General features: G+C 34.4%; 1 protein-coding gene, 1 long non-coding RNA gene and 1 pseudogene across 3 annotated transcripts; all 3 read right to left on the minus strand.

Moving 5' to 3' along the window:
- Positions 1 to 353: 353 nt before the first annotated feature.
- Positions 354 to 4,633, minus strand: LOC145086835 (B-block binding subunit of TFIIIC). Its single transcript, XM_079024675.1, has 7 exons — positions 3,594 to 4,633; positions 3,368 to 3,523; positions 2,941 to 3,293; positions 2,444 to 2,849; positions 1,382 to 2,369; positions 760 to 1,283; positions 354 to 684 (listed from the first exon to the last, which is right to left on the minus strand). The coding sequence occupies exons 1-7, from the start codon at positions 4,554 to 4,556 to the stop codon at positions 499 to 501; spliced, it is 3,576 nt and encodes a 1,191-aa protein (XP_078880801.1). The 5' UTR covers positions 4,557 to 4,633; the 3' UTR covers positions 354 to 498.
- A 4,402-nt stretch (positions 4,634 to 9,035) lies between these two features.
- On the minus strand, positions 9,036 to 12,856 carry LOC145054437 (T-complex protein 1 subunit gamma-like; annotated as a pseudogene). The gene is made up of 8 exons (XR_013684800.1): positions 12,834 to 12,856; positions 12,717 to 12,783; positions 12,554 to 12,635; positions 12,457 to 12,512; positions 12,312 to 12,396; positions 11,592 to 11,666; positions 10,528 to 11,186; positions 9,036 to 10,442 (listed from the first exon to the last, which is right to left on the minus strand). The product of XR_013684800.1 is annotated as a T-complex protein 1 subunit gamma-like (transcript).
- Positions 12,857 to 12,897: 41 nt separating this feature from the next.
- Positions 12,898 to 15,261, minus strand: LOC145068324 (uncharacterized). Its single transcript, XR_013688956.1, has 4 exons — positions 14,547 to 15,261; positions 14,222 to 14,284; positions 13,208 to 14,102; positions 12,898 to 13,133 (listed from the first exon to the last, which is right to left on the minus strand). It is a non-coding gene; the product is annotated as an uncharacterized LOC145068324 (long non-coding RNA).
- Positions 15,262 to 25,305: the final 10,044 nt, after the last annotated feature.

Genomic DNA, 25,305 nt, shown 5'->3' on the forward strand with positions numbered 1-25,305 from the left:
TATAACTTATATGAAACCTTTGTCAAGTCATACGAACTCTCTTCTGGACTTCCCCTCAATCCCCTAAGGCCCTACAAATATTGGAGTAAAACATGCACATGATACCCTTGGTGCAGCTTGTATGGCATCCCCTATTACAACATGTTTGCACTCGAGGTATTTTCCTCATTTTAGGCATGTTTGATGGTGGTGCAACATGCATGGTACCTTATTAAATTGTATAAACCCTCTTGGAGTTAGAAAACTTACTCATAACATTGAAATGAACAAGACATGTATTGGGTTTATTAGTTTACTTTGTAATCTACAAATTATACAATTTTATATTGGTCAAGTCTAACATAAATCTTTCAAATAATTGCTTTTAAATTGTAACAGGGCCAAAACTAAAAAGAATTTTAACACACTCGAAAGCAGCCGGGATGGGGCAAGGTCTTCATATGACCAAAAAAAAAAGGTTAGTAATTTATGTACATATATATAATTTAATATATACTTCTACAAACAGTCGATACTTGTAGGGTTTGCATTAAAATGTTGTCTAAAAACCAGCTTTGGTTTGTTAAAACTGCAACCAAAAAGAGAGCGTAACATGGCTGGGGGCTCATTTGATACAGATGCATACATCTTCCTCACCCTGATATGACTATCCAGAATCATCAGCTCCAATAACTTTCTACAGCTCTGAAATGTGAAGGATTAATTAATTAATTCTTGTTCATAAGTAAAATCAAATTCAAACAGATGAAACTGACATACCTGAGGATTTAGAACATTCATCTGGCTTATGATTTGGTCCTCCAAAATCCCAGGATTTTGCATCACAATACCAAGAACACGGCGTACAAGTCCCTTGTAAACAATCTCATTCATACTCCCATCTCCATTTACCCAAGGCACAATTGGCTTATAACCATCACCATCACCAATACAAAATCCCTCTTCTGCCCCTGTTCCTGAACAACTTGCTTTCACATTCTTGTTTGTTTCGTTTTCTTCTGGTTCTGGGTGGTTTAAAATGGTGACTCTGTGCACCTCATCATCAGTATGATTTTCTTGCTGTAACTCATCATTAATGGAGGAGGTCTGTGGCTCCTTCAGATGAGGAAGATCATGTTCATGTTGGTGTTGGTGTTGGTGTTGATGGGATGCCATTGAGGAGGCCAAAAGGTATTTTGATCGATACATGGAATCAACAACATGGACAGAATCATAAGCATTCACCTTTAAAACCCGCCCAAATGCCTCAAGCACCTCAACAATAACTTCTCCCATCTTTCCCCCTACAAACCATAACATTTGTGGAAATATTATATATGAGATTCATATACAGAAGAAGAAGAAGAAGAAAAAACAGGTAAGTAACAAATTGCATACATACCTTCTTGTTGGGAGATACCTTCCATGCTTAACCCTTGGTCACCAGCCTTTTGGATGGCTGAATACACAGTTTGAAACATATTCGGATTAAAAGACCCAGAAGATGCCACGTGTCTTGCATAGCTACTCATAGCTTCCCATGTTGACTCAGAAGATGATGAAGATGCCACGTGTACAGAAGAAGGTGATGAATTGGAAACAGAAGAACAAGTGTCTCCGTCTCTAGAGAATGTAATTGCATCAACTCTTGAAATAAAACTACGGTTTAAACATAACTGAATACCTGGAAAACCTTTTTCTTTACGTGAAAAAATCTCACTGTCTAATATTTTCGGCTTTTTAGCTTTTTCAACACACACTTGTTCTTGTTTATCATCACATTCACGTTTACGTTTCTTTAACTCCTCAATCTCCCCAACACCTTCATCAGGCAAACAAGGGAACAACGACACTTCCCCTGAACACATCAGCATACATAAATGAACAACATCACCACACTGAAGGTCAACAGGTAGATTTACTCCATACTCTAACAAATCATCTTCTCTTTCATGAATCCACCTCGCCATCTTCACAGCTCTTTTTCCAGTATTAACAGGAAACGGAGAAGATGAAATACCATGTAAAAACTGCTGCGAGAGTACAAAATGACTCGCATCATTACCCCTGACCATGAATTTTCTGTCTCTGAGGTAATTAAATGCTGTAAAAAGATCATGTTCTGAATACCGTCTCAATGTTTCAGCTAACAGGTTTGGGATAGCTGGAGCTTTTGCTTTTGCAGTGCTTAAAAATATAAGCTTGAAAAGCTCGATTGCATTAGAAACTGCTAATGATTTGTAGGTTTGTGTACTAAAACCTTTTCCTCTATTCATAAGATTGTCATAGCTTTTAGGCAGATAACGTCTTCTTGATCTTCTTCCAGAAGCTTCCCTCCTTCCGCTATCTAAAAACTCGTCCCTAGGTATGGAGGTGGTTTGATCAAATTCCTACAAACCAGTAAAAAAAAGATTAATGATTAAAAATGATTTGTCAAAAATTAAATGATTTATAAAATTCTTACATTGAATCGAGGACAGTTGGATCCACCTTTAGTTGCTGCGAATTTGGAAACCTGTTTGTACTGAAGGACCTCGTCTAGGGCTATTTTTATATCTTTATTGTCAAAATCATCCCATTGTTCATCAACATCCAACTCATTTGAAGGATGAATAACAACATCAGGAGGTTTTCGATTATGAATGAGTGTTTTGTTCTTGGAATATTCTAGATGCTTTGCGTATCTGACACTAAGCATGTTACAGAGTCTCATTACAGCTTTTCTGAACTGATTGTTTCTGTTCAGAGTTGACATTCTTCTTCTGCATGTTTCAGGAGGCGCTGGGAGATTTTCAAGTGAGCTCCATTCTACACGATGAAATTTTGCTCCGAGTGCAGCGCGATGTCTTACGTACTCAATCACCAACAACCTGAAAAACAAAGATCACCAAAGTTTTACAATAATCGTCCCTGGAATATATGTTAATTCGCAATTTCAGTCCCTTTTTAAGAGTTTTTTACCTGTCTGTTGTTTCTGTCCATGGAAACCTTTCCGTACGTGTAGGCTGCTGTAGCTTTGACACAGAGTAAGACTGACCACCGTCTTCATCTTCAGTTAGTGCCACGTCATCATCAGCAGCAGCATCCATGTCATCCATTCTACTCGCTGAAATTTCATTATCTTCATGGAACAATTTGGGATGCTTCACTTTGCTAGACTCTTCAAGTAGATTTTCCATTAAAGTTGTCTTTCCTTTTCCTTTGGATGATCTTTTTCTTTTGTAAGTAATTAAAGCATTTGTTGGTGGATCTTTGGTGCTTGTTGCTCCCTTTAGTTTATGCTTTTGTCTCTTATCATAGAATACACGAAGCACCTACAAACAAAAATAATCAGTTTTCTGCAATTAATTAATGGAATACTTTTACCAAATACAAAGAGAAAACAAACCTGTTCCAAGGTCAAATTAAGATCCTCTGCAATCTTCTCACACTTTTTGTATGATATCTTTTGATTTGAGTCGTCATTTGCCACAAGTTTTAACAGCTCAGCCCGCTGATGAGCTGTCATAACTCGGACTGCTGCCCATGAACGTGAAAGGAATACCTGATGAAATGAAGTTTCAGAATATAAGAATGGAGTTTATATAAAAGAAAAGAAAGAACACGAAAGAAACCTCATGAACAGCAGATCCAGGGAATGCATGCAAAGCAGCTTTTGGATCAGAAGCAGAATAACAATACTCCAAAGTATTCCAGTATTCCTCAACACCTTTTCTACTTCCAAGAACAAAATCATGTCTGACATGAGGACGAAGATCAAAAGAATTGACACCTGGCGATGGCAAAACAACTGTGACAGGTTCCTCAATGTAAGGCTTAAGTTCTAGCGAATGTCTAAGAGTAGCAGTAGTAGTAGTATGTGGGCCCACAGAAGTCTCCATAAATTCTCCACCAATTAATCGTATCAACTTCAGGCGTCTTAAGATGTCAATAAGATACGAAAGACGTGAAGTGGCTCGAGTATCCATGAGAGACCTATACTCCTGAATCGGAAGATCGGAAAGACGTATTCCATTCCGGCATTTCTCAATCATGGAATCGAGTTTTACAGGGGACCCTGCAACCTGCAAGAACAACTCAAGTGGCATGGCCTTGATAGCTGAATCTAATTCAAACAATTTGCAACTACTATACTGGTTCTTCCCTTCATATACATCGTCTTCTCTTGATCTATCAAGAGTGAGATACCCCCACAGAAAAACATGAAGCAGCTTTACACGAACCATTTTTGCCAAAACAAAACCGTTTTCCCTCATTGCTATAAACGTCTCGGATTGAAATTGAACATCGTTTTTTGTAGGAATTCTCTCCACGTTATTTAAAACCGGGATTGATTTTGATTTACCATTTGTATGTCTGGGAAAACTTTGGGCGCGTATTAGCTTTTCAAATGACCTAATTTTCTCATGAACAGTATCCGATAGGTCTTCAGATTTGTATACAGATGGATGGAGGATCACATCAACTGTACGTTTGCGACCACAGTTTGTGGCAGAAGGGATTGCAAACGAAATGCATTTGCAATGTCCGTCTTCTTGAAGCTTATTTAAACTGCGTTCTAATGTCTTTCTGTCCATCGTTGTATACTTATTGTCAAGATTCTCCAGACTCTCCAGCACCCTTTGTAGTTCAGGTTTTATAAGAACCTTTTCTTCCTGTAAAAAAAAAAAAAAAAAAGGAAAATTCTAACACAAATATAACAAGTCGAAGAAGACAAAGATCAATATATTGTCTATTCACCTGTAGTTTTTCAAGTATCCTCTGTTCCCTCTTTGAGCTAGCTGAACTAAAACCTAGACATGGATATGTTGTATATGAGCGTCGAACTCTGGGTGCTAGCGAAGCAGATGAAGATATCTCCAAGTTTGATGCAGGGTTTAAATTTACAGTTATGCCATTTGTGTCACATTGCAGATTCTGTGAGCTTGTTGAACCAATTGGATCAATATTCTGTTCTTCACTGACTTCAGCATTGACTGTAATGGTTAGATGATGATCTGATTTGGCAGGGAGTGAAGTGGAAGCTTCAGTACTGAAGTTTCCAGAAGTCCAAACTCGGTAGACTAGACCTCTATTAAGGTTTTCTGACTTTAAATGCATCTGGAATCTAGACACCATATCAAGAATGCGAGGGTAGTATCGTTTACTGTTTATGCCAAGCCTTTTATATATTTCGTTAAGAATCAACCCTTTTGAACCTTCAGCATCAATCATATCATAAATTTGTTGCTCAATAGGAAGTTCAAGAAGCTGTTCAGTAATTTGGCCACGGTTTCCACCTCCATGACTTTTGGGGACACAAGTTTTAGGAGAAAATGTCTTTAGCAGACGTAAGCACTTAACTTCCTTCTGGTTCACTGTAGCATGAAACTCCTCAACTAGATGAGCATCTTTCAGCTTGTGTAAAATCTGAGAGCATTTGTGCAAGAAACTTGAATCTGAGATGATGAAATGGACCTTAGCGTAATTATACTAAATGGTAAGAATTTATAACTTACACTACTCCAAGCTTTATGTCCAGTTTTATTGCGATAACCTAATTCCTTCTTGATATCTCCAACAACAAGAACCTTAAGAGGTATAAAAACAAACAAGAATTAGCATCTGATTAAGTATAAAGGCAAAGTAAATAACTGAAATGTAAATAGTAACCTTGCCATCGGCTTTTTCTAGTCTATCACAAATAGCTTTTATATCAGATGCATAGTCTTTGATGTGTACATCCTCTTTGATGTGTTCCTCAGAATCACCATCTTCTGTAACAACTCCTCTGTCTGCATTGTCCTCTTTGGTAATTTCAAGTCTTTGTAAGCTTCCCAAATGCTTTGCATAACGATATAAGTGGAGCATATTGGTGTTTACTATTGAACCAGCTTTGTGTTCCCCTTCATTGCCAGCTTCTTTCTTCCTTACTATTGTTGATTGCCTCGCAATTAATCCACGGGTTTCAAGATTCCTTAATATATTGTATATGTTGTTGTTCTTAATGCCAAGTTCTTTGGCAAGATCATTCTGGGTTATTCCATCTGTTCTGCAGCAGTAAAAGTATAGTAAGATCAATAACCTTTATGCATAGTGTTGTCAGTTTTTATAGCAAATGAGCCCCTCAAATTCAAAATTTACAGAGTTTTCATTTCTGCATTAAGATTTCCTGATTTTGACTTCGAGTTCAAATTCACATAGCTAATACACAATGCAAACCTAACCTAACTAAATTTTTGGATAACTGTGTCCCTAACTGAAATTTCATGTTCTAACGATTGGTCTGAACTCTGTATTCACACCAATGGCAAGATCACTATGGTAATGTTTCGTAATAAAGTCGAGCATATTATACAAACAAACCTAGCAATGGCAAGACGCTCAAGGGTGCGACGATGTGGCTGAGAAATGCCGGAATCTGAAGCTTTAATGTCGTAAATTCCTAAAAAGTTGTCAAGCAGATGCTCTGCCGCGATAATCCTCAAGTCGATCGCTTCGGCATCTTCGAAATACTTAATGTTAGGGTCTTCAGCATCATATGAAACACCTTTACATTCGAATCGAAGACTTGGAATATTGAGAAGACTGGACCACAAGGCCTTCTTGACGTTGGTGCAGAGGTGAAGGCCGTTAGAGGAAAGATGAGTAGTGATCTTGGACCATAGACGACGGAGAGTTAGCCCGTTAGCTCCTTGCAAGCAAATTTCGTCGAGTGCACCGTAGACGACGGTGTCCATTGACGGTTTCAGGGATCAAGTTGCATGCAACCGTTGGTCGTTAACGAGCGAAATGTGAGCGGTTGTGTGAGAAAATTACAGTCAGAATTCGGGTGGTGTTGTTCTTGTTGCAGTGCGAACGTAGGTTTAGGGTTCGAGTCCCTCCCCTAACAGAATGGTGTTCTCAGTTTTTAATCGGGTGGTCATCTATATTCTATATCCGGACATCACAGTTTTGGTAGTTTTCTAGAATAATAGAGAAAAATGCAAAAACGGTCCTTTTGGTGTATATATATTTTTTTGGGATTCAATCTAAAGTATTTATTTTCTCTCTCTCTCTCTCTCTCTCTCTCTCTCTCTCTCTCTATATATATATATATATATATATATATATATATATATATATATATATATATAGAGAGAGAGAGAGAGAAAGAGAAAAAAAAAAAAAAAATACTTTAGATTGAATCCCAAAAAATATATATATATACCAAAAGGACCGTTTTTGCATTTTTCTCTATTAGAATATATTAAATAACTAGATTATAACCCGCGTTAAACGCGGAGGAATGCATAAAAAACATATAAATGTCTAGATATTGCATAATAATTAAAAAAACAAAGTTATGGTTATTAGTATTATTGGAATATGTAGAAGATTCACTGAAATCAATAAATATCTATAATCGTTGAAGGACCTCTTTATATACAACATTTTTTGTTTTATTAATTGCATGGGTGGCTCAAACAATTTGGGAGCTCTAAGCAAACAAAAAAATTAGGGTCCTTCAAGTAAGCAATGATATTTGAATTTGAGACCCTTATTTTTATAAACTATTGTTTTTACCATCAAACCAAGCTCCAATTTGTCTTTGTAATGCAAGAAATACATAAATATACATATATAATTAACATAATAAGCTTTAAAATTAGGGGTCTTTTAGAATTAGGGGCCCTAAGCCTTTGCTTAATTTTGCAAAGGGTAGAGCTGACCCTGATTAATGGAACAACCTTCCTCGTCACATATGAATACCTTCAAACATTTTTTTTTACTTGTGACACAGGAAACAACTACATATAACTGACAATGAGTGAAGACGGGTCTACGCAAGCCTAGTGTAGGCCGATAAATAAACTTATGGCATTGTACTTTCATTTAATAAGAAAAAAATAAATAAGAGTTTACTCATACCATTTGGAACCAAAACCACAAAATCAATCAAACAAAAGTATTTGTGACATATAATTATATTTTGTTTCCAATAATAACAACATACTTGCATGTAGCAAGAAAGAAACAACAAAAAATAAAGACATGGTTGTTCTTTAGTACATGCCTAAAAGAAAAAGAATGACAAAAAACTTGTAGTTTGTTGTATAAAAACTCATTCATAAATCCTCCACTGCTACTTACATTTTCAAAGCTTTTTCTTTTATTGCATCAATGTTCCACCTTTTTTTGTTAAAATACTCTCAATTAAATTTTTAACCAAATAGTTTTTTAATATACTTTTTACCCGAATCAAAAAAAGCTGTACAATTTTTTTTCAATAGACCTAATGCAAAAAAGAGGGAATTTTTTTGTGTTAAAAAAAGTTTTAATCGGAAACATATTTAAAATAGAATGTTATAATTATATAGATTTTTCACAAGATAATGTCTTATTTAGAAAAATATCTAAAACGCAAATGCTATAATTATATAGTTTTTTCAAAGTACAATATCCTAAGTAGCCGTTTGTCTAATTTTTTTACTTGATGCAAAAAAGGGCATGATAATTTCTTTTCTCGTGCTAAAAGAAAAGTACATAGCTATTTTGGGTTAAAAAAAAGTACATGACTTTTTGGTTTAAAATTTAAACTACTTTGTTGTTTTGAGTTAAAACTAAAAAATAAATTGCTATTTTCAGCTAAAAAAATAAAATTGTTGTTTTTTGGAGGTTAAAATAAAAATAAGTTGCTAATTGAGTAAAAAATTAATAAAAGTACTTTGCGGTTTTCGGTTAAAAATAAAAGTTTGTTATTGTTTTGGTTTGTAATAAAAGTCTGTGGTTAGACTTGGTTTAAAAAATGTGTTGATGTTTTGAGAAAAATAGAAATATGATGCTATTTTGTGTTAAAAAAACATATCATATTTAGAATAACACATAATAAGTATGTTTTATTTTAATTTTTTAATAAATAAGCCATAAAATGATCAGTAATAACATACAAGAAATATGTCAAAAGTAAAACTCATGATGTCTTGTTTTGTTGATAAACATTTTTAAGTGAACTAACAACACTCACCCATCGTGGGATAAATTTCCATAAAAGCATCCATAAACAACTATGAGAAGAGAATTAATAGTAACTTGAAGATCCAGTACATATAACATTTTAAAGTCTTTCTATATACATAATCTGGTAGAAATACTTATATAACTTATGATGCAATATTTAATGCTCAAGTATAGTTACAAAACTGTAGGCTAAAACAAATAAAAACTGTCAAAGTTTGAAGAAGTTCAAAAACCAGTACACCTCCAATGAGTATTTTTATAATTGTGATTTTCCATTGAATTTTCATTTCACAACATACCCTAAGCATATCTTTTTTCTTCTTCTTCACTCCATCTTTTCCGCTTTCCTTTCAACAATTGTGGTTTTCCATTGAATCTGGTAGTTTGCTTCTCAGATCTCCATGCTTCATCCTCAACTGGAACCCTTTAGCATTCATCCCCTGTTCTTTACATCCATCACCATCATAAACAACCATAATCCTACATATACTTCCATCACAATCAGAAACCCCACAAATTATCCATTCCTGTTAGGAAATGATGAAGAGGAGGATTTAGATTGGTTTTGAGCGATACTTTCCCGTACGAAGGATTACAAATCCATATTCACATAGTTCTAAATCTTTCTTTGCTAACATGGCTTTATCTCTCAATTGACATGTTTTTGTAGTCAATAGTTTGTAAACAAAGTAAGGACAACAAAAGTTGCCACTTTCACTGAAGCGATGGTTGCAACCCATGCAGCCACCTCCTGAAGGAAATAATAATTAAATACCTAACATTTTATATAAAAAAGCAGAAAAAGCAAACATGGTCAAACAGCTAAACCTCAAAAGGATTTTTTTTTCACACTCTGCCTCTACCACACTAAGAAGGCAGGCTTGACATCCGACAAGAATGTTTTGATATCAGGACCAAAAAATTTGTGTAATGCACCAATAAGTTTAATGATGACATTTCTAGTAGCAAATAAAGTCAATTAAATCTTTTCATTTAACGGTCCCAAAAAGTTTTATTTTCAATTTTGGCCCTTATATGAGGTCCTCTTAACATTATTGTTCTAAGTTCCAAGTAGTGTGAGTAAATGAGTAAAAATTTAGGACCAAAATGGCAAAAATTAGGCTTACTCATGGACCACAGTAAGTCAGTTTACTTGGAACATGTACCAAAAATGTTATGAAACCCTTAAATAAGGACCGAAATTGTAAAAGTGAGCTGAACGAAGTCATTTTACTTGGAACATGGATAAAAAAACACTACAAAAACCTCAAATAATAACCAAAATTGCAAGAGAAAACTTATTGGGACTAAAATTGAAAAACAACTATAAATGGGGACCAAAATGTAATTAGAAAATATTTCTTGCCTTTCCCTGAAGAGAAGTCATTGCTCTAATGACATTGACACCACAGTTTTGTGCCAAGGTTTGGGGTATTGCCTCAAATGCCACAGATACAACTTCATAAGGCCACTGACATTGCATCCTATTTGTTCATTCCATTCTTTTTAATTTCATTCCATCATACCAAATTAAGTTTTGAAAAAAAAACTAAAAAGTCAAATACCAACCTGTAAACTTCTCTCCACTTGATCTAAAAGATCCTTGCTAGCACCTATAAGAAGAGCAGTGCATGCTTTCAGATCTTGACAATCAACAATATAAGCAAAAAACTCATCACCGGTCTTTTTCACTTCAAAAAGTCTAGCTCCAGTTCCCACATCAGATTCTTGAAGTTCATCTGGCCTATTTACAATAACAGCCCCACATGCCTCTGCAATCCTGTTATTATCAATTTTCCTTAGTCTCCTAATTGCACTAACTCCCTTTATGCTTAAATAATGACATGCTAAATCACTAAGTCCATTTTATGTAATTAACAAATCGGTCTTAAATTTGAGTATTTGAGTGCATAAATTCATGATATATTCTTCTTCCATTTTTAACAAAACTGTTCAGTCTTCTTCCCGGACTAACTTTGCGTTTCTTTGATTCTCTCCTTTTTTGTACTCGAGAGGGCAATCGAGTAAAATGGCATGTGGGTTTATGATTTTTCTTTTCATTTTTTCAGGGAAGACAACGTCTTTGTTGAACATAACACATTTTAGGACCTTGGAATCTTCTAATTGCCCTCCTGGGATTTTTTTTCAACTTTGATGTATTTTTATGTCTACTTCTCTTAGTCTCTGGCCTACATCAACATCAACTATTATTGCATCAAGTGCTATATCTTATAAAAATAATAATATTAATAATATTAATATTAGGAAATATAATCACGAAATGACGAAAATCAATGGGGGGACCACTGATAAAGCAATTTCATGATTTGCAATTGACCAATTGCGAATTTGATGGTCATTTTGTTAAAAGGTTAAAATGGTCGTCAGTTTGTCAAATGAAACCACCCATTTTGGTCATTTTTGTAATTATACAAGAAAAAATATGAGCATTTTCAATACAAATAAATAAAAAGAAAATATATTTATATAGTTGCTGAAATTGTGATTAGTTTAACTTAAAACATCGCGGGGGGGGGGGGGGGGGGGGATAATACTTACTGTAATTAGATCCCCAAATTCACTTGTGAATTTTGTGCCAATGCAACTCTTCACTAAGCCTAACATTATTGAACCTGGTAATGGAAGTACAAGATAAAACAAAATCTTGAAATCGGAAAGTTCTTGTGCTCTTTCATTATCTGGAACATCTACAAAATAAACGAATTAAACAGTTTTAATGTCAGATTATTGAATTGGAAGAACACACACCTTGATAAACTTACTTACCCTTTCAAAGATAAAAGTTGGGCCCACAGCCTCTGAGAAAGTGGTTAAACATTTCATGGATTGAAGTCAAGTTTTAATATTAGCCAATAGTGAGAAGAGGAACTGGTTTCTATGCTTCATTATTTCATATCTAGAAGATGAAGAATTAGATATTGAATCTTTTCTCAAGGAGTACCATATTTTATCAAGCTACATGCATAAACACTTTTTGAGTGTGAGAAAAGAGATTAAAACATACAATTATAGTCAAAAGCAAACCTAATAACATAAAATATTTACAAGTATAATCCACAAAAAAAAAATTGAAAAAAACTCTATCTAGCATGTAACAGAAAGAGATGAAGATTATAAAGAACAAAGCAAATTGGGCAATTCAATCAGTTAGGGAAAAAATTAGGTAGAAGCATGGAAACATCAATTTACCTTCTTTCCATCATTCTCCTTCATCTTCTGATTCATGGTACATGAAATCAAATCACATGAAAGTTCGATTACTGGTTTAAAGGTGAAGGTGAATTATTAAAAAGAAGTACCTTATGTAGTTTTTTGGTAACATAAAAACATACTTATAGTGTTTTTGTCAACAATACGAAGATTCATCTGATGTTTATCAGCTTCTTCAACTATTACACTGGAATCAGCACATGTTATCTTCACAACGTCAAAAAAGGGAAGTTATTGAACTTGAACTGTTCCAAGCTTCTTCAACACAGTAGCAAAAGTTGCAGCAAGAAACCAGGGGTAAAATCGGAAAGTTTCACTTTTTGCTATTAAAGTGTTCAAAATTTAAAAATATTTATCAACATACCATTCATAACAGAGCTCCATTTAACACTATCTTCCCCATCACAAGGAATCAATATGTTTCCTAGGTATCCTCTAAAATGTACCTGAAAATGCTGGGAGTATATAAAAAAATGTATAAAGTGAACCAAATTAAAAAAAAACAGCATTATGAACATTGATGTTACTGTGAAATTCCAAGGTCTTTCAGGTTCAGCATAAAGAAGATCAAAAAGGACCCCAGTTGGTATATACCTGAAAAAGAAAACAACATTATGTCAAAAAAATGAACCAAATTAAAAAACAAAATATAATATTTTATGAACATTGATGTTACATGAATATTAAGAATAGGAATTACCAGTAAATTTGAAAAGTTTGTAAAATTAGAAAAAAAATATATAATAAATATATAATATGTCTCCAGTTTACCTGCAAAGAAACCAGGGGTAAAATCGGAAAGTTCAACATTTTGCTTTTTAAAGTGTTGAAAATTTTAAAATATTTATCAGCATACCATTCATAACAGAGTGCCATAATTCAACCTCATCAGGTTATGACATGTTCATAACATTTTCACTGCTTCCATGAATTATATATGTAGCCTGAAAAATAAAATCATAAATGATAAATCTATGCTTTTTAATTTTATAATCATTTAAAAAAGTTAAATTGAAACCTCTTTTAATGAATTGATATAGCTCCATTTAACACTATCTTTCCATCACAAGGAATCAAGATCTTCCCCACCACAATGAATCAAGAAAGTTTGGGAAATAATATGTTTTCCCTATTAAGTCGTGATCTTTTAATCCTCATTCCCTCATAAGTATGTCCTCCCTCGCCGCTAACCACCCATTGTGTTTTCTTAATAGTCAAAACATTATAAGCTTAGACCAAACGAAAGACCAGATTTATCCACATGTGTTGATCTGAAGTAAAAATTGCACCGGTCTAAAGCTACCAATAAAGTTTAGTAAAACGAAGCAGAGAAAAGAAACCAATTCACAACAAAGAAAATCAAACTAAACATTTTGTATAACAACATGTAATTATATGAATCCCAAATTCAAGAATCGAGAGTACATATTAAGTTTTCGAACACAGAAAACAGATTTTTTTCATTTCCTTCTATCAAAGAAGTGTCAATTTTGTCATAAATAAACATGATAGATAGAAGATAAGTGAAGATCATTTTAACAAACAGGTGGTTTGCATCTTTCAATCTCTTCAAATTTGTATAACAATAGTCCCACCATTTCAAAGTGAAAAGGCATTTAAAATCCAGAAACTGAAATTACCATAAAAGTGGTGGTGAATTCATAACGGTAAGAAGGTCGCACTTAATTACAATGTCAATTGGGAGTGTGTTCATGAGGAGCAGTGATGTTGAACAGTGAAGATAGAGCATGGTAAGGGTAAGGAGATCTATGTAGCAGATGCATCGGCTCTTGATTTATCTTTTTCATCGAATGCTTTAGCTTTATATAAAGAATCTTGCCTAATTGTCAAACCTTTAGCAAGAACACTTGAGACAATAATCTTGTCCTTCACACATGTAAACTCTTCCACTCCTAGAACAACAACCATTCCCCTATTTTATTAAAAAGAATCTATTTTTTTTTTTTTTAAAAAAAAACTGAATGCAAATTTTTCATAAATAGTTATGTTGTGGTTATTATTTTAAATTTACCTCTGCATTTGGTGAAAGGTTGTACATAGACATGGTCAGGGGTAAATGTAGTTGAATAACTTCCTGCAAGAAGTGACATGATAAAATTTTAGAATATTATCAAAATATATTTATATACCGAGTAAAAACCATAATTTGTATAGGTGTGATGCTAACAATCTGATCTACTATGATTGGCCACTGCAAAGATTTAAATTAAATACTAACAAAAAACATATCAATTTTGCATCTAGTGCAATATCAAAGCGAAACAGAGGCAAATACAAACTATAAACCCTAGGTTATGTAATAAACCAGAATACAAGAACAGAAACATAAATAGCACCTTAAATGGAGAAGATTCCTCAACCACCAGAACAGAAACAGGAAAAAATGGAGATTAGATTAGTGTTAGGGTTATAATTCCGACAGGTTCCTCTCTTGAGATTAGTGTCAGGGTTATAATTCCGACAGGTTCCTCTGTTGAGATGCTCCAACGCCGTTCAGGATTAGAAACGATACATGTAAGAAACTCAAAAGTATCTTATCAAAATTGATGGGAGCCGTCAGGGTAGGGTTCTTCGGACTTAGCATCTGATTTGGGCAACTTTCGAATACAGACATCCTTTTCAATGGATACGACGAAGGTGAGGAAAATCCCCGATATATCAGTCTGAAGCATCGGTGGTGACCAAGGAATGAAGCGGTGGAGACGGTAATATCTCGAAGGTGGATACGCACACTAATCCAATTGTCACTGGTTCAATTGGCGGTGGGATCTGGAATAATAGAACACGTTGAAGATGAATTAAGCAAAGCAAAAACGGTTGATGAGTGCTAATCAACCAAAGCAAAAGAATTTGGAAGTAAAACCCTAAATTTCCATCTGGAATTGTAATAAGATAATGTGGAAAAATCAAACTGAATTTTCTTGGAAGGGGAAAACCAGAGATGTAAAGGAGTGAGAATCGTAAATCTGAATAAAGGGGAATCGCACCTGAAGATGATGAATCTTAAAAAAAAAATGACGATGTGTATCTATTCGACAATGACGATTTGTGTGTAGAGAAAAGTGAAGAATGAAATTGGGTATGAAACGTAAGAGGTAAGCTGCAAATTAAGGCGCTCGTATATTTGACCATGACGTCATCAAAAATGATCCAAGGATGGAGAGATAAGAGTGAAATAAAATCAAGGGTCCTTATTTCTTCAATTTGGATTTTAAGGTTCTCTTTTAATAATATTTAGAGATGATAAAGATAAGGTCTCACATACCCACTCACCCCCCCTCTTGTCCAATATGCATCAAAAATGTCCTTTTACCTGTGTCTTCATCTCGATTAAAGACAGACAACTCTACATTGTTCCATCTCCTTTACCAAAATACATCATCAAAATAAGAACATTAAATTCAAACTCAGAATAAGAACACTAAATCCAATTAAGCAAGTCGATTTCAACGTCTCTTTACCTGTGACTGCTACTTCCATATTTGGGTTTCAGATTCGCAACAAAATTGTTGCTTCCAGATCTGGATTTTCGATTTCACCGTCGCTCTTGCTGTAACATCCCAAAAATCAGAAAAATTTAAAATTTTCAAAAACAACCATTAATCATAAAGTGCTTATAAAAACTGTTGTTTCAAAAGTATAGATCATAAATTCAGAGTATCCCAAAATTCAATATCATATAAACTCGAAGATGTGCATGATCATGCATTCGCTTTCTCACGGTCCTCTAAAGTACTTAAAACAATAAACTGAAAATGTAAGTAAAGGCTTAGTGAGTTGCCCCAAAGTACTGTCACACACATAAAAAACAAAAACATGCAAATATGAGCCTTCAGCCTGACTGGACCGCCTCGCAAGGCCTACAGACTATCTGGGCTGCTCCACGGGCCTTCGTCCCGACCGGACCGCCTCACAGGGCCTACAACATATCTGGACTGCCCTGTGTGTCTTGGCCTTTAGTACAAAGCATGACCGCCTCAACCTAATCACAATATGTCGGCATATGTAACAGATAAACATAAACACAGAACTAGCAAATACAAATAATCATACAGATCTACTAATCAGTCCTATACTAGCATAGTACTATCCTATAATTAAGATACATAATCAAGTGGGTCGGCATTGGTGTCTTCGACCCACAAGTATAGTGAGAAAAAACTCACTTCTCGGTCTGAAAAGATAGTTGAACAGGACACTGCTTCGAATATTAAATCTACCAATTACCTATTCATTGGAACATGACCAAACTTAACTTATAATCATAATACACAAATCACCCTAAATTAACTTGGTAAAAAATAGGTCAATGTCGAAAAGTCAAAAATCAACTGATTCAACTCAGTTGAGTACGCCCAACGTACTCAATTTATATGCTTAGCATACACAAGCCTTGACTAGAAACAGGGTGATGACCTCGTACACCATGCGTACCATAGCATACGCCCAATATAGGTGCAACCATCATTTCCTTCTATTAAGAGCTTAATCCCTTAAGCTCTTTTCGTCCAAATTCCAGATCTAGTCCTCAAATGATGTCATTGACCATAAAGTTTCCAGCCTCATGGTCTTGCATGGCTATTACATGCTCTATACCAAAACCCCTAACTTCTTAACTCTTTAAGACATCCTAGCTCATGCATGGAAGGAAACTAAGGTCCAAGATTACATTTTTATGGTTCCTAATAACTCCATAATGGATAAATTTTCCAACTTTATCCATTAGAATGGTCCAACCAACCAAGATCTAGTCTTTTAAGTCTCAAAGGGACCGAAAGTGCATCTTTTTCAACTTAATCCATTAAGTCAAAGTCTCAAGCCTTTAGATCTGAATCAATATGATGTTTAGATGGATAAAGTTTCTAACTTTATCCATAACAAGGTCACAAACTTTCAAGATCTAAACTTTATGCACTAAAGTGACTAAAATTTCATAACACCCAAGACTAACTAGATCTATCAAATGCATCATCAAGATTCAAACTTTATATATCTAGAAGAAAGATCAAGGTGCAAAAAGTATAGATCCACAAGCTCCAATGTAACCAACACTTCTCCAAAGAGCTCCTTCTTCTCTAAGATGCACCAAGAACACTTCAAAGCACTCAAGTGTCAAATCCGAAATTTTAAACCTAGCAAAGTCCAAACCCTAACATAGCACAGGTAAATCTACATCGCAACCCTTGTTGCATTGTATCCTTTATAGCTTTTATGGCTTATTTATAAGGTTACAACTTAGCATGTATCAAAACCTAAGTTAGTTTAGGGTGGTATAATTCAAGTTTGGCAAAAGGATAAAGCTTAAAACTATAAAATAAACCACCACAAAAGAGTGTTCAGTCTTAAGCTTCTAGAAAATATAAGTTTTCTAGCATATGATAATCAATATAACATATAAATTAGGGTTTAGATCATACCTTGATTGTTATGTAGCAATAACAATCTCAAATCCTTCTTGTATTGACTTTAGAAAGCTTAGAGTCACAAATATCACTCCTCTAATGGTTCACAAACACCAAAAGCAAGAGGATGAAGAGGAGAAGAGAAGGAGGCTGCCCAAAACATGTGGAAACCCTAGAAGGAAGCTTAGCCACGTTTTTTGGGCATAAGGGTTCTTTAAATAGTGAGACTATTAGGGTTATCTAACAAGGAAACCCTAATTTGGATGCTTAAGCCCTAAGCAACCCATGGGCTCCTTCCTTAAAGGCCTTGGACGATTTCTAATGGGTTTCACCATAGAATTCGTCCACCCCTTTAATATGGAGTCCATTAGCTCAATATTCAAATATCATACAATTGACAGTTCTAGTCCCTTAGTTTAATTAATGTCTTTTAGTCACAAACTTAATTCTTATTAATTCTTGACTAATATTAATTAAACAATATGATTTCTCCTTTAATATATTATTCTCATAATATATTAATAAATCATATTTAATCCTTTCTCTCCATTATTCATCCTATCAAGTTGCTTTGGTGAAGGCAACCCAAAAGGACCATGCACCATCGGGTCAAGTACATACCAAAATAGTTATGGACTTAGACACTAATCCAACAGTCTCCCACTTGGATAAGTCTAATAACTATTCTGCGTATGACTTCAGATCCTGATCTGCAATCGTAGCTTTCCAAAGTCGTTGTCAACTTTGATCTTATCAAATACGCGTGTCCTTAAGATAAGGGATCATATATTCCTCCATTCTAGATATCGTATAGACTGAGACATGGATCTAAATCATTCTCTCTGCCTATGTGCTTTTTCCCAAATTTAGATTTATGACGACTGACAACAGACTACAATTGAACACATCAATTTAGTCCCGGCTTGGCCAAGCGCTTAGGTGCCATCACTAAATCATCGAGGGGCCCACGTATATCGCTTTTATCCTACTTTGGATAAAAGGAACAGATAAACTTTGACTCAATGCTCGCCTGCACTCACTTACCGAATCACATACAACAATATGTTTTATAACACCAAGTTACTGGTGCGTTTACATATTATCAATATGCAACCGATTCGCAAGATACAACTCACACATCTCGGTTTCAAGAATATAAGATGTTATCGTCTCACCAATCACTCGTGATAAAATCCATGAAGTGATCCAAGTGAGCGTGGGTTTAATCCAATGCTCAAATCATATTCATAAGCACTCATGAACGTTGCAGCAAACATTTTCTTATGTCTAATGCTCTTTAGACAATCCACACACCAATTCACGATAGTCTTCATTCATATCTACTTCCAACATATGAACAGTTGTGGCCCGTTTGAATAATTTGACTGTTCTAAACCAATTAAATTATTCAGGAAGTCAAAACATGCAAAGTGAAACACAAGAATAATACTAATCCCATATGACCTCAAACATTTGAGTATAAATAAAACACATTTTATTTATCACCATATCGATTACTCATTATTTGTTGTTTCGGGTAATCAACTTCTTACTTGAATTATTACTACACTTGTCCCATGCTCTTAGCATGCACACAATATTTACCTACGGTCCTTACTTTGTGAAATAGATCAAATGAACACATTTCCAATCATACTCATTTCACAATTCCTAATCCTTTTTCATAAGTGAAAGAATATCAAATTCTTGCCACTTATAGAATATGATAGATTCTAACATTTTATGCAATGATCCTTTCGTAATGTCACAGCACGAAAGTCACAATGACTATTGCCAATGAAACTACAAAGTCCTCTATCGGAGATTGTTACAATACAATTCCTTAGATGTGATGTCTCTCACTCAAAGTACATTCCTTTGAACATCCTTTTGCATAAAAGTTTCTAATCTAAACATTGATTCTCAATATCTGACTCCCAATATGGAAACCTTTCCATACTTACCATATGAAAACTCATTCTCAATAAAATCTTATCTATTCATAGTAATGTCGATATGGTCCATCCAATACTATACTCCCAACTACTCACAAGCGACCAATCCTCGACGAACTTTGGATTGTCCTTTGATAGTTGTTTAATTATTTTAGTCAAAAACTGATTCTTGTCCTTTTTCCCTCTAAATGCGCTAGACATTTGGAAAATTTTAGAATGGTCAAATATTATAGCATTTGCAATTGATCCTATACCCAAAGCGTATGGGACACGATGCATAATGTCTTACATGAAGATTTGATACTTTATCAATCTTCTGTCATAATATTTTATGTGCTACGTTCTTATAATTCGAATTATGAAGAGGAATGTCGTAATCATAATCGAACTTTAAGAACACACTATGTATCCTTGACTAAAAATATTAATATTCCACAACCTAAGCCTTTAGTTTTGAAATGAAGCATAATATTCTCTCCGTTAATTATAGGAAAACAACTATTCAACCCTTACAACTTTGCGAGGTATGACTCTTGTTTTCTATAATTAATATTGCTAACTTGCAATTCTTGCCTTAATAATCATACAAGCATAACATTTATGCTCCCAATATCACAATGATTATTATAAACATAACACTTATGCTCCCACTAGCTTTGACATGTATTCAGAAACAACTTAACTTTCAGAAAAATAATGCCTATTGAATTTCTTTAAGTTCATATTTCTAATACCCAATGCTTCGATAATCTTTTATCAAGGCTTCTTAAACTTATACACCTTTGCCTTAGATAGTTTATATATGTGTCTTAAACAATTTAGACTAATTGCCAAATCTCATAATTCGAATCATGGAAAGGGATACCGTAACCATAATCAAATTCGAGAATACAATTTTCACAATACTATCTTCTTAAAATCTTCCTTAGTGAAAACATTTCCTCACAGTCATTTTCATGAAGGAGGGAATCTTATGACACTTAGATTTTAATGGTTTATGTGTTCCTATCCATGTGAATTTGTCAAAACCAAAGTTTACGACAAATTCAAACTCATATGGACCGAACTTCCTTAATCTTGATTTCTTGACTTATGGTAACACAACTGCCCACCATGTCTTCCAATTAGTTAAGCAGGTCACCCTTTCCTATCAATGTATTTTCCATTGATCAAGGTGTTTGCCTTTTTATGCGTTCAAATGAGAACTCATAAGACCCACATGCATAATTAACTCAATTGGAACGGCATAGAAACAAGATAGTGTCAACACGATAGGTTGTAAACCTCAACTCGTGTGCTAGTGATGATCGATAGGGTTTTTTTCTTGATTTGTTCTTGAAACCTTTCAAGACCGTTAAGACTCCCACTGACTCCTTAACATATAAGATTCTCTTGTCAATAAACATTTCTTGACAAACAAATATTCAAGAGTTAGTGTAGCCTTTATCAAGACAAAACATTTCATAAAATTGGTCCTAGTTGGTCTTTGTCTCATCCAAGACATCACAACTTTCCAATTTCAAATGTGCGAGAATAGGAAATCCCTTTTCCAAATTCTACATTTGATGAATGTTATAAATCTTCTTAATACTTGTCACTCAATATTACAATCTTAACTCTAAGACTTGTTTTTGGAACAAAGTATGATTGACTTCTTGATTTAACCATTTCTTCAATTCTTGACTCCTCTTCTTATACATACACTTGTACTATGACTTATTCAGAGGATCAATTGAAATATGGTTCTTAATCATTAAGACATATCATAAAGTATAAAAGGTACTCTCCCTTCTTCTTAGAATAGAGAAACTTTTATCTTTCTACCTACTTGATTCTTTTATTCGTTCTGCTATTGATTTAAATATTTTTCAATCAATTCTGAATTATACTTAATCTTATAAGTATAATCATATTTACTAATCATGACGAATATCTTTGTTACCCTTGTGGTGGACTTGATCAACACATAACTTTGTGTATTCGATCTCCTAGTCCTTCACTTGACACTTTGTCAACGAATTAGTCTAATTTCCAAATATGAAATTTCTCCTTCATCATGCAACCAAGTTGCATGATTCCAGGTTTCTGTCCAATTGAAACTTGGGCGATGAGAAACTCTCCCTATTTGGTAAATTCTTAACATTTCCACTATTAACATAATTAAGAATCTTATCCATTCGTTGTAGAATTATGCAAACATTAATTTTTCATAACGATTTCATTGCAAGGAAATAAATAAATAAATAAGTCAAATCAAAAATTTATTTTATTCATAAAAGCAGCGGAAAACATTTGTCCTTACAATGCAAAATCAACTGAAAAACTATGTAGTCAAAAGAAAAATTCCTAACAACTCTATCATAACTTTCTAAGCTCAAAATCTAATCTTCAAGTCCATGCGATCGAGTTCCATTTCTTTGTGATTAGACTCATCTTGCTTTTCCATCAAGCTTCCTCTCTTTTCACTGATCCTACAAAACATTCAAATGTAATCTCATCACATTATGTATTAAGAATCAACGAATAGGAACTTAATGGAGTCAGATAGTTGACTTTACCTGAAGCACAACCATACTCTTTGACTCTCCCATCTTCTGGACTCTTTAGGCTCTTAGGGCAGACTTGTATCCAACGCCCTTTCTCTTGGCAACAAACGCAGGTCGGTTCTCCTAGAACGTCCTCGGAAGCATGGTTGGTTGACTTTCCCAACAAATATGCTCCATTGCTTTGCCAAATCATTTCTAATTCAGCAGCAATGAGCATGTAAGTTAGGTCAATGAGGTTATCGTCATGATCCATCATATAATACTTTCTTTTGAACTCATTATATGATTCAGGAAGTGACTGTAGAACCCAGTTCACAGCCAACTTATCAGGGAATGACGCACCCAACATTATCAACCTATCGATGTGTGATTTCATTCCTAGAACGTGGGCACACACGGGTTTACCATCTCCATGTTTCATTTCCAATAGGGCTTTAGTGACATTGAACCTTTCAATTCTTCGATCTTGTGGGTTAGGGAGAATGATTGGAGGACGTGGAGGAAGTGAAGCATGATATCTTGTTCCTCGATCGAATCGTGGAATATCATCTTCATGTGGAAAGCTTGTTCCACGGGATTTGGGAAAACCATAGTTGTCGTACGTTGACATCTACAAAACGGGAGAAAATAAATTCAAGTTATTTGATTGATTGAGTCCTTAATAAATCACCCAAATGAGATATGAAGGCTATGACCCAACACAATATGCTACAACCTAGAAAAGGGATGCCGTAATCTAGTTGCAGAATATTTGAAGGTAAGTGAATGACGATTCACTAATTTCCACCATGAAAAACGAAAAAGAAATTTAAGTTTTAAATCTATGAAAACTCCTAGATCCTTTGAGATTCATTGAACATTTCAATGGCATGTTTAAATCTCGATATGCCCCTCTAGTTTGTGACTGGGATGCCGAGGATCACAAAACGGGTGTGAATAACCATGCAAATTTACATGGTGCCCCCACACGTTACAGTCACCTATTCGATGTGTTGGTAAACCACACACGCTCCACCGAACTATGACAAACATTGAGTCACCCTTTGCTACCTTTGCTTAGAACCATTTAGTGTGCCGGTAAACCACACACGCTCCACTAACTTCTTCGCAAGGGCACAAAGTGTAATTTCATGGAATTGCATCAATTCACTTTTGCCTAGGTAACTAAGATTGGGAATTTGTAAAACATTTAGTTACTTTTGTACTTCATTATACTTATAATGGAAAGTTCTGTCCTATCCTACCCGTTCGGCTAACGACCCTCCACTAGTCAAGAGTGCGGTGGGTAAGAGTGGATACCCATTCATTCGCCATTTTATAGGCAATTTCCTTAAACACCCCTTTATAGACTAGCTTCGTGAATGATGCCTACTAACGGTAAGACTGACTTTTACTCATACATATATATAATGTTAGACTTTTAATGTTATATATAGTATAGGGTGTATTTTACACTTTTAAAATACTAGGTGGTCAAATTTAACAATTATACTTTTAATTCAATTAATTTATAAACCAAAACTTTTATGGATTTATTAAACCTCTTTTAATTATACACCTTAATTAATTAATAAAATCATAAGGGTGTGATATGAACTTTTCAAAACATCACTAGGGTTTTAGAATTTAACATTCCTAAATTAAACTTTTAATCAACTTTTAAATTCCTAAACTTGAGGGCAAGTTTTTGAAACATTTCAAAACATTAGGGTTTAGAATTTAAATATACATCAAAATTAACTTTTAATCAAAATTTAAATTCCAAAACTTGAGGGCAAGTTTTGAAACCTTTTCAAAACATTAGGGTTTCAACTATTTAAATTTCAAAACAAAACTTTTGAGTTCAAATTCAAACTATAAAACCTAAAGGGGGAAAATTGAAACTTTTCATAACACAAGGATCAAATAACAAATAACAATTAATTTTATCATTATCTATATTTGACCTAATTTCAATTTCTTGCAAAATAAGTTACCCAATTAATACAAATAATCAACTTTAATCATATAAGGAAGTTATTATCTAATCAATTGGTAATTATCTTTTGTTTAATCAAGGATATACTCATAAATATGTATAAAATCGGATTTTAATGATCTAAAACAGATAAGGCAAGTATCCATGAGAAAAACAACAAGAAATCCCGAAATCCCCTCTTTCTGACACTCGAACTCGCCGAGTACCACATTGGACTTGCCGAGTTGAGGCCTACTCGCCGAGTACACTGTGGTACTCGCCGAGTTCGTCAGACAGGTTGGCCAAAAATCGATTTTAGCTTGAATAAACACACAAGGCATCAATACAATAGAAACCAATCAAAGCTCTGATACCACTGATGGGTTTTAGCCATAAGAACATCCTATGTGCTCATACAAACCCTAATGCTTGGATCTAGGTTTCTCTATTGTACATGAAATTCATCCAAGACTATAAACCCTAGATCTAGCATATGATAATCAATATAACATATAAATTAGGTTTTAGATCATACCTTGATTGTTATGTAGCAATAACAATCTCAAATCCTTTTTGTATTGACTTTAGAAAGCTTAGAGTCACAAATGTCACTCCTCTAATGGTTCACAAACACCAAAAGCAAGAGGATGAAGAGGAGAAGAGAAGGAGGCTGCCCAAAACGTGTGGAAACCCTAGAAGGAAGCTTAGCCACGTTTTTGGGGCATAAGGGTTCTTTAAATAGTGAGGCTATTAGGGTTATCTAACAAGGAAACCCTAATTTGGATGCTTAAGCCCTAAGCAACCCATGGGCTCCTTCCTTAAAGGCCTTGGACGATTTCTAATGGGTTTCCCCATAGAATTCGCCCACCCCTTTAATATGGAGTCCATTAGCTCAATATTCAAATATCATACAATTGACAGTTCTAGTCCTTTAGTTTAATTAATGTCTTTTAGTCACAAACTTAATTCTTATTAATTCTTGACTAATATTAATTAAACAATATGATTTCTCCTTTAATATATTATTCTCATAATATATTAATAAATCATATTTAATCCTTTCTCTCCATTATTCATCCTATCAAGTTGCTTTGGTGAAGGCAACCCAAAAGGACCATGCACCATCGAGTCAAGTACATACCAAAATAGTTATGGACTTAGACACTAATCCAACAATAATATCTAGATATTTAGTTCTTGAGGCGGTGATACTCTTACCAAGATGATAAGTTACA

Source organism: Lactuca serriola, chromosome 1 (assembly GCF_051521515.1).
Source record: "Lactuca serriola cultivar US96UC23 chromosome 1, Lser_US96UC23_V15, whole genome shotgun sequence".
Lineage (NCBI taxonomy): Eukaryota > Viridiplantae > Streptophyta > Magnoliopsida > Asterales > Asteraceae > Lactuca > Lactuca serriola.

What these genes read in the sequence shown, in the direction of transcription:
- LOC145086835 (XM_079024675.1), bottom strand. Translation starts at nt 4,556, where the DNA reads ATGGACAGAAAGACATTAGAACGCAGTTTAAATAAGCTTCAAGAAGAC. An exon ending in TGGACAGAAACAACAGACAG is followed by an intron (nt 2,850 to 2,940) that starts GTAAAAAACTCT and finishes TTTGTTTTTCAG; the next exon opens with GTTGTTGGTGATTGAGTACG. An exon ending in TGAATGTTCTAAATCCTCAG is followed by an intron (nt 685 to 759) that starts GTATGTCAGTTT and finishes TTCACATTTCAG; the next exon opens with AGCTGTAGAAAGTTATTGGA.